Raw genomic sequence first — 12,854 nt, 5'->3', positions numbered from 1 at the left:
ATTTGGTTTTCTCCTCTGTAGATGCCAGCATTCCTTCATGACCAGCCATCTTCACCTAATCCTTAAATACCCAAATTCTCTGGACATATTATCTATAAATAGACATTACAAAAATTAAATAACTTAACAAATAATTTTTCTTAAAAAAAATTTATTACGGTTATTATCATTTATTGATTACTTAAAACTTTCAAATTTCATTTTTTCATTACTGTAAGAATAATATTTATTTTTATACATAAAGACATGGTTAAGCTAACCAAATCCTAAATTAATTAAATCTCCAGTAAATCTCAAGTTCAAATCTCAGTTAATCTCAAGTTCTTTTATGATTGTTCAATTAAAGAGACAAATGATTGTAGAAAAAGGATTATCTTTTAATAACAATGAAACTAACACTACTTTTCAAAATAATTCTTGGTACATTTAGATACTTGTTCCATCTTTCTGAATGGTTACTTATTCCAGTAATAAGAATTGTTTAACTTGATCTCCGAGCCAATCTTGTACTGGATTCTTGAACTGCTCATTGCTCCCAAACTTGGTGTTTTTGTGAGGACTAAAAAAAAACCAGATGTGAAATCGTGACTGTAAAGTGGATGTGGTAATAACTCCCAACGAACCTTCTTCTGTGCCTTTTGGGAACATGGAGGTGGGCATTTATGGCTTTTGAGAGAAACAACTGAGTTTTTCCTCCTTAATGCAAGTTTTTACATTATTTTCTAGTATGTCACAATATTATTCATTTTGATTGTAAAATGTTCTTCAAAATAATCATAATAAATTGGGTCTTTATAGTCCCAAAACACTGATGGCTTCAATTCACCAGCTGATGTATAGGTTTTGAACTTTTTCCTGACAGGCAAACTTGGATGTTTCCAGTCCACACTCTGATGTTTGGATTCTAGCTCAAAATGATGAATCCAAGTTCCATCACAAGATGTTATGTGATGTAAAAATCTTCTGCTAAAAAATGTTTTTTAAGTTCTGTATAAGTATGAATTAGGGTTTCTGCATTTTAAGTCAATTGTCCCTCCTTGAACAACTTTTGCAGTAATTCAGCTTATCATAGATAATGAAATAGACTGGACTGATACTCACACTAAAATTTCAGCAATTTCCCAAATTTGCATGTGCCTGTCATTGCAAATAAGATGATTATGCAATTTTGGCAATCATCAGTTGAAACTTTCACCAGCTTTCCACAACAATGAAAATCAGTGACACATGTTCTGCCTGATTTAAACTGTTTGATGCACTAATACTTTTTACCATACAGCTTTAACATCCATGAATGAATTTCAGCTAGTATTACACTTTTAGAAAATAAAAATCTTATTACAGCTTGCTGTTCTTTCATGGGACATGTTTCAAGTGAAGCCGACATTTTGAAATAAATAAAAAGTAATAAACAAGGCAATAAAAATGGAGATTCTTTCTGAACAGCTGATATTTTCTACATCAGGAGTGCCACCTTGAATGTCAGAGTGTGTATCCTATAAAATAATTTTTCCATGTTGCCATTTGTCTCTCATTGGTTGACATGATTTTTGTAACATTAATGAAAACACCTCCGCTATGAATCATGAGACCTTGCCATTGGTGAGGGGGCTTGAGTACTCAGTGATACAGAGTAGCTGGACTGAAGGTGCAACCATATCGGAGAGGTATCTGTTGAGAACCAGACTAAGGAATGATTCCTGAAAGAGGGGAGCAGCTCTTTCAGTAGTTGTTAGGGGCGTGAGTCAGGACGACTTAAACGGCCATATCAATATCACTCAGTCCTCCGAGTGCTGCGCAGCTGAAAGCAATGGAAAACTACAGCTGCTTTTTTTTTCCAAGAAAATGTGGCTCTCTGCATTTTCATATAGCAATGATAGAGCCACCTTCCTTTGGTAAAATATTCCGGAGGTAAACTAGTCCCCCGTTCGGATCTCCGGGTGAGGACTACTAAGGAGGGGGTCACCAGAAAATTAAAAAATAACATTCTACGAGTCGGAGCGTGGAATGTTAGAAGTTTAAAAAAGGTTGGTAGACTGGAAAATTTAAAAAGAGAAATGGATCGGATAAATGTGGATGTAGTAGGAATTAGTGAGGTTCGGGGGGGAAGAGGAAGTCGACTTTTGGTTAGGTGATTTTAGAATAATAAACTCAGCTTCAAATAATGGGCAGGCAGGAGTAGGTTTCATAATGAACAAGAAGATAGGGAAGAGAGTAGAATATTTCAAAACACATAGCAATAGAATCATTGTAATAAGGATAAAATCAAAACCTAAACCGACAAAGATTGTTAACGTCTATATGCCTACAAGCGCCTATGATGATGATGAGGTAGAGTGTGTATACGAAGAGATTGATAAAACAATTAAACATGTAAAAGGAGATGAAAATTTAATAATAGTTGGAGACTGGAATGCAAGCATTGGAAAGGGTAAGGAAGGAAATATAGTAGGTGAATATGGGCTGGGCAAAAGGAATGAAAGAGGGGACAGACTTATAGAGTTTTGCACAAAGTATAATTTAGTAATTGCCAACACCCAATTTAAAAATCATAATAGAAGAGTATACACTTGGAAAAAACCAGGCGATACTGCAAGGTATCAGATAGATTATATCATGGTTAAGCAAAGATTTAGGAATCAACTCGTTGACTGCAAAACTTACCCTGAAGCAGACATTGATAGCGACCATAATTTGGTGATAATGAATTGTAAATTGGGATTTAAAAACCTGAAGAAAAGGTGTCAGATGAATCGGTGGAATTTAGAGAAGCTTGAGGAAGAGGAGGTAAAGAAGATTTTTGAGGAGGACATCGCAAGAGGTCTGAGTAAAAAAAAAAGGTAGAAAATGTAGAAGAAGAATGGGAGAATGTTAAAAAGGAAATTCTTAAATCAGCAGAAGCAAACTTAGGCAGAATAAAGAGAACTGGTACAAAACCTTGGATATTGGAGGATATATTGCAGCTGATGGATGTGCATAGAAAGTATAAGAATGCTAGTGATGAAGAAAGTAAAAGGAACTACCGACAATTAAGAAATGCTATAAACAGGAAGTGCAAACTAGCGAAAGAAGAGTGGATTAAAGAAAAGTGTTCAGAAGTGGAAAGAGAAATGAACATTGGTAAAATAGACGGAGGATACAGGAAAGTTAAGGAAAATTTTGGGGTACATAAATTAAAAGCTAATAATGTATTAAACAAAGATGATACACCAATATGTAATACGAAAGGTAAAGTCAATAGATGGGTGGTATATATTAAAGAGTTATACGGAGGTAATGAATTAGAAAATGGTGTTATAGAGGAAGAAGAGGAAGTTGAGGAGAATGAAATGGGAGAAACAATACTGAGATCTGAATTTAAGAGAGCATTAAAAGATTTAAACGGCAGAAAGACTCCTGGAATAGACGGAATACCTATAGAATTACTGCGCAGTGCACGTGAGAAAGCGATTGATAGATTATACAAGCTGGTGTGTAATATTTATGAAAAAGGGGAATTTCCGTCAGACTTCAAAAAAAGTGTTATAGTCATGATACCAAAGAAAGCAGGAGCAGATAAATGTGAAGAATACAGAACAATTAGTTTAACTAGTCATGCATCAAAAATCTTAACTAGAATTCTATACAGAAGAATTGAGAGGAGAGTGGAAGAAGTGTTAGGAGAAGACCAATTTGGTTTCAGGAAAAGTATAGGGACAAGGGAAGCAACTTTAGGCCTCAGATTAATAGTGGAAGAAAGATTAAAGAAAAACAAACGAACATACTTGGCGTTTATAGACGTAGAAAAGGCATTCGATAACGTAGACTGGAATAAAATGTTCAGCATTTAAAAAAAATTAGGGTTCAAATACAGAGATAGAAGAACAATTGCTAACATGTACAGGAACCAAACAGCAACAGCAGTAATAATCGAAGAACATAAGAAAGAAGCCGTAATAAGAAAGGGAGTCCGACAAGGATGTTCCCTATCTCCGTTACTTTTTAATCTTTACATGGAACTAGCAGTTAATGATGTTAAAGAACAATTTAGATTTGGAGTAACAGTACAAGGTGAAAAGATAAAGATGCTACGATTTGCTGATGATATAGTAATTCTAGCCGAGAGTAAAAAGGATTTAGAAGAAACAATAAATGGTATAGATGAAGTCCTACGCAAGAACTATCGCATGAAAATAAACAAATACAAAACAAAAGTAATGAAATGTATTAGAAATAACAAAGATGGACCAATGAATGTGAAAATAGGAGGAGAAAAGATTATGGAGGTAGAAGAATTTTGTTATTTGGGAAGTAGAATTACTAAAGATGGACGAAGCAGGAGCGATATAAAATGCCGAATAGCACAAGCGAAACGAGCCTTCAGTCAGAAATATAATTTGTTAATATCAAAAATTAATTTAAATCTCAGGAAAAAATTTTTGAAAGTATATGTTTGGAGTGTCGCTTTATATGGAAGTGAAGCTTGAACAATCGGAGTATCTGAGAAGAAAAGATTAGAAGCTTTTGAAATGTGGTGCTATAGGAGAATGTTAAAAATCAGATGGGTGGATAGTGACAAATGAAGAGGTATTGCGGCAAATAGATGAAGAAAGAAGCAGTTGGAAAAATATAGTTAAAAGAAGAGACAGACTTAAAGGCCACATACTAAGGCATCCTGGAATAGTCGCTTTAATATTGGAAGGACAGGTAGAAGGAAAAAATTGTGTAGGCAGGCCACGTTTGGAATATGTAAAACAAATTGTTAGGGATGTAGGATGTAGGGGGTATACTGAAATGAAACGACTAGCACTAGATAGGGAATCTTGGAGAGCTGCATCAAACCAGTCAAATGACTGAAGACAAAAAAAAAAATAATGAAAACACCCTTTTTGTGTTTCATTTTACTAGTTATTAAAATATCTACTCGCAGAAATGTCCTGCTACATCCCATTTCCATGTACTTATCAATCTGTTTTGAATTATCTGTAATTGTTTACATTTGGCTTTACTGAGTATTCCCACAGCATTCTATTAGCCTTTAAAGACTGTAATGTTTCTTTAAAATCTAGCCTAATTCTGTCTTGTGTCTTTTAGTGATTTTGTTACATTTTATGCAAAATGGCAAGTTCAATACTGCAAAAATCCAGTGGATAAGTTTTGTTACATTTGTGGAAGATTTACTTGTCACAGACTAGATCTATATCTCAGGAAGTCAAAAAAGCTTACATATATTTTAAGTAACAAATTGAAAATAAAGAAAAACATTTAGCTCCTTATTTGCTGTGTGAGTTGCCACATAAATCTAGTGCAGTGGATGCATGACAAGAAAGATTCTATATCGTCTGCTGTTCTTATGGTGTGGAGAGAACCTTCTGACTATATAACTGATTGCTACTTCTTTATTAAAACAGAAGAGTTTCAAAAAAACAAAAGGGCAAAATAGAGTATCCATATTTGCTTTCAGCACTAAGAATGGGACTTAGTGCTACAACAATACATAACTGAACAATACATAATTCATAATTTTAATTCATATATACTTTAAAACTTACAGAAAGGTTAGATTCATGTTTTGCTTTCAGTACTTTGATTGTAACATCAGTTTTTTTATTTTTATGATAACGCCATACACCTTTGTACATCACCAACATATCACGCCAACTTTCTCTTCTGCGACCTATAATTTAAAATATAAATAAAATAACAATACAATATAAAATAGAGTTTATGCCAGTTAAAATAATTTCCTTATTTATAGAAAACAATTTCACCTACTTACTCCTTAATATTATTATTCTTTTTTATTTTCTTCACATTAAGCATTTTCACAGAGATCTCTGCTTTATGAGGTAAATTTAAATGAATTATTAAACAAAGTAATTTGTTTAATTAAAATATAGAGGTATATTTACAATATTAATCACAGTTATAAAATGAACTCATTTTGGAGTAGGTAATAAAGTTTTCGTAAATAACTACATTTTACTGCAAACAGGAAGCAATATGCTAGACTGTTTAATTATTTAATTTCAGACTACAGAAGTTAAAAAAAAGCAGATAAGATAACAAGATGGAAATAAGCTTATATTACAGATTATGGAAAAATTAAAGTCCATTTATTCAATAGGTGGTTAAATACATAAACAAAACTGAATGTCAGTTTATTAAGGAAATGTGATAAAGTGTAAGAGTTTCTAGCTACTAATGCCAGCTGCAAGGTAAATTAATCCTTCCTGAATGGCAGATCACAAAGTACTTATGAACAACACAAACACTGTTGTATTCATGTATGTTTACCATATTTCTGTTTTTAATGGTATAGATAATAATGAACTTTCATACTGGAAGCAATAAAAATTGTGAAGTGCTAAAAGTTATTAAAGACCGATTGGAAATCAAGTATTCACAAAAAATTAGCTCGATGAAACAAGATAATATTTTTCAAAAATATTAAAAATTTATGACCTATTTTCAAAATAATGTGAAAATTATATTTTCAAAACATCTTTTTTGGAAATATCTTCTTTACTGGAGTTTTCAGTGGGATTATTGTTAATAGTACATATCTTTAAGTGATCAAAATCTTTAAGATAACCAAATAATTTATTTACCAAATGTTTGTGTTGGTAAATTCAATATGTAGTTTATATTAGATCTACTATTTGTAAATATCATACTGTTCAAGTTAAAAAAATAGTTTTTATTCTTGTTAAATGTAAAATCTGTATGTTATGGGTAAGTGTTAGTATATGTATCCTATTTCTATAAGTAAATTTTCTAAGGCTGATTCTATTGTGTATAGTGTCTGCATGTATTTTTTCTATTTCTATGAACATGTATTTAATCTTTCAGATGTAATATTTCATATAATCGCTGTATTTTAATTTGTGTAAATTGGTGTTTCCATAAGATTTTACCTTTAACAGTGTTTTCCTTTTTATTTTCTATTTCACAGCATATTCAGATAGCCATTAACCTGCGCCAAAAGAACTGTTTTATTGTATTGAATTTTTCAGTGTAATTATTGGCTGACAAGGATGTAACTTGTGTAAGAAAGAGGAACGATAATGCTAAGTAGAATGATCAGTTGTATTATGGATAGCTGTATTAACTGCAGTGGATTTTTTATACATTTCAAAAATGTGCTATTAAAGATTATGTGTGTACACGTGATATATTAGGTCAAGGAAATTTATGTGACTTTTTCTTCATATTTTTTAGTGAAATTTAAGTTAGGAGTGTAAACTTGTGTGTATGAGAAATGTATGAAGTAGTTTTATGTTGCCCTTGTACAGTTCATAGATGTAATAGTATATTTTGTCTGCGAGTTTCTCATTGCACAACACAAGTGTAAAAAAGTTGCTTCAAAAGGTTATAAAAATAAGAGGGTTGTTTTTTCAACCTCCAATGGGCTATAAAAAAAGACATATTGACATAACAAAGTGACTTTATACTAAGGTGACTTTAACTAAAAGTTGACTTAACTTAAAGTATTTAACTTATTTTTCTACACAATCGCCAAAACAATTAAGAAATTTGTTGTATCGTGACACCAGCTTTCTGATGCCCTCTTCAAAGAAGTTTGCCACCAGTGAGATAAGGTACGTCTTGACAGCCTCCTGAACTTCTTCCTTGGTGGCGAAGTGCTCTCTGCCCAACCATGCTTTCAATTCTCAAAAGAGGTGAAAATCGCTAGGTGTTAGGTCTAGACTTTACAGTGGATGGTTGAAAACTTCCCACTTGAATTGTTTGAGGTCTTGAGTCACATTGGCATAGTGTGGTCATGCATTGTTAAAGACCACGCCAAATGAGACCATGCCTCCTCGTTTATTCTGGATTGCTCTGTGGAGGTGATGTATTCACAATAAACTTCCTTTGTTATTGTTGTCCCCTGCTCCATAAAGTCTACCAACAAGATAGCTATATGGTGTCAAAAAACTGCAGCCATTGTTTTCCTGTTGCTCAATGTCTGTTTTAACTATTTCAGCTTGTTTGGAGAAGTGTGCATCCACTGCTTAGACTGTTCTTTGGTTTCTGAATTATCATACTGGATCCAGTCTCACCACCAGTAACTATAGACTTTAAAAACTCTTCCTCCTCATTATCGTAACGCGTGAGAAACATTAGGGCTGATGTCATTCGCTGTGTTTTGTGATTATCACTCAACATTTTTAGGACCCAACATGCACACAGTTTCAGGTATCTTAGGTTTTTAGTCATAACTGTGTACAGAGAAGACTGAAATTTGTGGAATTTCAGTAGAAAGTTCACTTATCATAAACCTCCATTTGTCGCAGGCAAAATCAGCATGCGCAAGCAAGTCTGTACAATAGTGACATACTTGCGTCCTTGCCCAACTTTATCATACATCCAATCGCCCTTCTTTAAATCTCCTACATCATTCCCATGCACTACCATCATGCTTAAAGTTTTCACTGTACACTAGACTCATTCTGCAATGGATTTCAGCAGCTCTACATCCTTCTGCTTGCAGAAAATGTATCACACTTTGCAACTCATACTTGGCTGGAAGCATCAATCGTAGAGGCCATGCTCAATTGCCTGTAGCTCAGCTCAGACTGATGCAACGGAGCTGGCAATGGCAGAGGTTGTGGTGGGGGCCGGTGCAATCACATGACTTGCAGACCTAGCTCCTGCCTATCTCTTGTTTACTTAGATGCATCGGAGGTTGAAAAAAAGGCCTGTATTTTGGCCAGGAGACAAAAAATCTGATGTGGACACCATATGACTTCCTTGTATACCTATTAAATTACATACACACATTTTTTGCTGTACTTCATTTAAACATATTTCATTTGAAAGCGAGATATGATCCTACAATTTTTTAATAAAGTGGACAGTTACACAACTGCTGAAATATTCGTTTTTATTAACATCAAATATTTATACAATTGTTAATTCAACAATCTTACATGAAATATTAGGATAGAGTAAAAGTTCCTTTGTTAGTCATTTTACTAGATCAGTATTATTTGTATTTTTTTGAGTTGCTGATTAACAAAATTTTAGATTTCTAGTGTGTCGTATAAATAATAGTTGATAATAATTAAACTATTCCGTTTAGTGAACTCCTGTATACTGATTATAAATGTTAATTTCGACCTTACAGTGTAAAAAATTCAGTTTTTATTATTGGATAATTTAGTGAATAATGAAAAATGAAAAAGAAGCAATCATACAGGAAAAAGAAAGATAACATGAAGTAATATATTTCAAAAAACGACAAGAATTTGAATATGAAGGGGAAGAAATTGTTAAAAACAACGGAAGAATAAAAACATTAAGAGAAGATTATAAATATAAAGAGGAAGAAAATGTTAAAACCAGGGAAAGAATAAAAAGATTAAGAGACGATGAAAATATAAAGAGGAAGAAAACATTAAGACAAGGGTAAAATAAAAAGATTAAGAAAGGATGATGAATATAAAGAGAGAGAAAATTTGAAAATTAGGGAATGTGTAGTACACAAATTAAGATTTGAAGAATTACATCAAACCAAAGAGCAATTAAATGATTGGCAACAAAAAACAAATGAAATGATGTTCAACTCCGACATAGGAAGAATATTGTCTAACAATATCAGAGGAGTAATGAAAGAGGAGTAACTAAAAGATAAGACATTTTTGCAATTAATTAAAGATCGGGCATGTATGCCTCAGTGTCTATGTTGTTCTTGTGAGGGTCTATTTTTCAGTACTTAACTTTTAATGTAGACAAAATTATACAGAAATTCCAGAATAATTAAATAAAATTAAACAGAAATTAAACTAGAAAATCCAAAAATAATACGATTCTAACTTATTGTTTTCAATTAATATTAAATAATCAGATTTTCACCAAATCTATTAAATACACACATATGTAATAATGCCTATTAAATTACATATATACATTTTTAAAAGTACATAAAATTTTATTTCACTAATAACTTCCAATTTTTTTTTTTATTGTTATTGAATAATTATTAATTGTAAATTTTTTACAATCACGGATTAATAATTATTAATAAATCAAGATATTTAAATTAGAAAAAAGTTAAAAAAAAAATAAAAAAAAGGTAAAAAAAAAACAAAAGATGAAGTCTGATTCGAACCAATGTGCTTTCCCTTTAAGATCAAAATATTTCATTAATTAAAATTTTAATTTTAATTTTGATTTTTTGATCAAAAAAAAAAGGTGCACAACTAGATGTTACAACAGTGCTAAATCCATAATTTCAACATCCTATAGCTAATTGTTTTTAAGTTATGCAAGATACATACACACATATATATATATATATATATACATATGTATACATGTCATGTCGAAACTAGTCAAAATGAATATTTCTGTTGAAATATAAAAAATGAAATATGTTTCGCGATCACAATATTTCCTTTACTTTACACAAGGAAGTAAAAAAAAAAAAATAAATAAAAAAGGAGATGAAATCTGAAGACCAAAACTTTCGCAATCAGGATAATTCCTTTACTTCATAGAAGGAAGTAAAAATGGGTGAATCAATTGGTAAGCAGACCTAGTTGAGTGTGTTAATTTTATTTTGAGTGTAATACTATGTGAAGTAATTCTGTTCTGATATGGATTGTATGAAGGTAATTACGAGGGATATCTCTAAAATAAAGACCGCTGGGAAGTTTCTCTCCTTAATATTGGCGAACCTTTGTCGTTCATGGCCACGCTAGTAATGTACACACTGCACTGCTGCCTACAATTTGTTGTGTTGTAATATCCTTGATTACGTGTGAGATATTATGTTATAAAATGAATAAGAAAATCAATGTTGCCGTCAACTGTGAAATATGTGGAGTCATATATATGTTTTTTAAACCACCAAAATGTTAAGCCGACTGAAATTCATAGCCAGTTGGTTGCTGTGTACGGTGATAATGTAATAAATCAAAGAAATGTCTGAAAATGGTATGAAAGGTTTAGAAATAACAGAATTAATGTGTATGATGAAGAATGTTCAGGGAGGCCCTTGATAATCACCGAGGGCTTGTTGAAATGCGACGATGATGAAATCAGAAAATACCATCGCTCAACAATTTCCAACCTGGCTGTTCTTTTTCCTGATCTTTCAAGAGCTGTTATTGGTCGCACTGGGCGGCTGAACAACGGCGTCATCCTGCTGCATGATAATGGGCATCCACATGTGATTTACTAAGAACATTTGAATGGGAAATTTACAATCACCCGCCATGTAGTCTGAACTTAGTTTCTTCTGATTACCATTTGTTTGGGAAATTGAAAGAATTTTTAAGTGGTAAATAATTTGCAGGTTAGACAACTATCCAAATAACCTCCTACTATAAATTTACAATTATTATTTAAATATTTTACAATACTGAACATTTAAACTGTTTTATTTATGTTAGTTCTTTTTCCTTCCTCAGTGTTTAAACTGATAGAAAAAAAGAAGCAGAGCCATCAACATTCAATAAATAAATATGCTGTTGTAAAGTAAAACATAAAGAGACTCAGTATTTACAGCCTGCAACACTGTTACTGAATGGACAAAAGATGTAAGTGTGAAGATGATGAGAATAACAAAGATGAAAGTGATGTTCTGATTGTAAAGCATTTTTTTAATGTACATTCAGTATGAAAATATTTGTACACGTAAACTAGTGAGAAATAAGAGGAAATTTAAAGGAAGTTTTTATGGAAACTACATCAAAATAATTTTCAGAAGAAAATGACAATTTTTCACAGAACAGTGAATGAATATAAATTGACTTATATATATAACTGTGATACTATGAGGCACATCCAGAAAGTAAATATCACTCTGTTATTAAAAAATACACATAACCTTTAATAGAACAATTTTATTATTATTTGGATGAGCATACCTTAACTACTTTTTACATAATTTTCACTAATATTAACTTGTAATCAGTTTTTTCATTCATTCCTCAAAGAATGGCACCATCAATGAAGATATCTACTGTTGTACAGGATTTTTCATGTAGACATTGTCATCATATTGCTCACCAGCAAGGATCACTTGACATGGAGAAATAAGTGATAGTCATTCAGTGCCAAGTCAGGACTATAAGGTGAGTGTTTCAATTGCTCTGTCAAATTGTTCAATCAGATTTTGAGTTTAACAGTAACTTGTGGATGAAAATTGTTGTGAAGCAACAAAACCCCATGATTGAGCATCCCACTCCTCTTGCCTTTTGCAGGGTGCAGTTTTCTGAAAGTATCAAAATAAAATGAAGCATTTATAATCTCACCTCCCGATAAGAAATCAAAGAACAAATCCTCTTTCTTATCCCAGAAGACATGATTTTTCGTGTTGAAATGGTGGTTTTAAAGTTCTGTTTTTTCGGATATGTGTATCACCATTCCACAGACTGATGTTTGGATTCTGCAGTGATGTGCGAGATCCAAATTTTATCACTGGTCCTTATTTGGCTCATAAAATCATCCACCTCATTTTTGTAACAGGTAGAAGACTGAACAGAGTCTAACTGCTTGTTTTGTGAATCTCCATCAACATTTTTGGCACTCAACAAGAGCAGTTATGATAGTTTAGGGTTTCTGTTATGATTTCATAAAAACTATGTTCGAAATTTCAGGAAACTTAATAAACAGAATGTCCAATCCAAGCAGTTTATACTAAATGCATATTTTTGTTAAAATGCATACATTGTTGTGAGATGTGTAAAATAATGTGGAAGATGTTGGTAAGGCTGGAGCTGTTTATTGCCTGTCTGTGTTCAGCATTGGCTTTTGAAGAAGGTTGCATAATTATGTTTTGTTTGCTAAAATGTGGTTAATTACTGAAGAAATATATTCGTAATGGGAACTTATTTAGATGAAATCTCATGTTGAGTGTCTGGGAA

At 32.2% G+C, this 12,854-nt stretch overlaps 1 protein-coding gene across 1 annotated transcript in view; it reads right to left on the bottom strand.

Annotated features, from left to right (window-relative positions):
* The window catches only part of hop (tyrosine-protein kinase hopscotch), a 92,564-nt gene that overhangs the window by 27,661 nt on the left and 52,049 nt on the right, over window positions 1-12,854 (bottom strand). The window contains exon 6 of the mRNA XM_075360114.1: window positions 5,532-5,658. Coding sequence (XP_075216229.1) covers window positions 5,532-5,658 — 127 coding nt within the window. The remainder of the gene's footprint in view (window positions 1-5,531; window positions 5,659-12,854) is intronic.

This window comes from Lycorma delicatula, chromosome 3 (assembly GCF_047948215.1).
Source record: "Lycorma delicatula isolate Av1 chromosome 3, ASM4794821v1, whole genome shotgun sequence".
Classification (NCBI taxonomy): Eukaryota; Metazoa; Arthropoda; class Insecta; order Hemiptera; family Fulgoridae; genus Lycorma; species Lycorma delicatula.
This window is presented reverse-complemented; position numbering and strand designations above follow the sequence as displayed.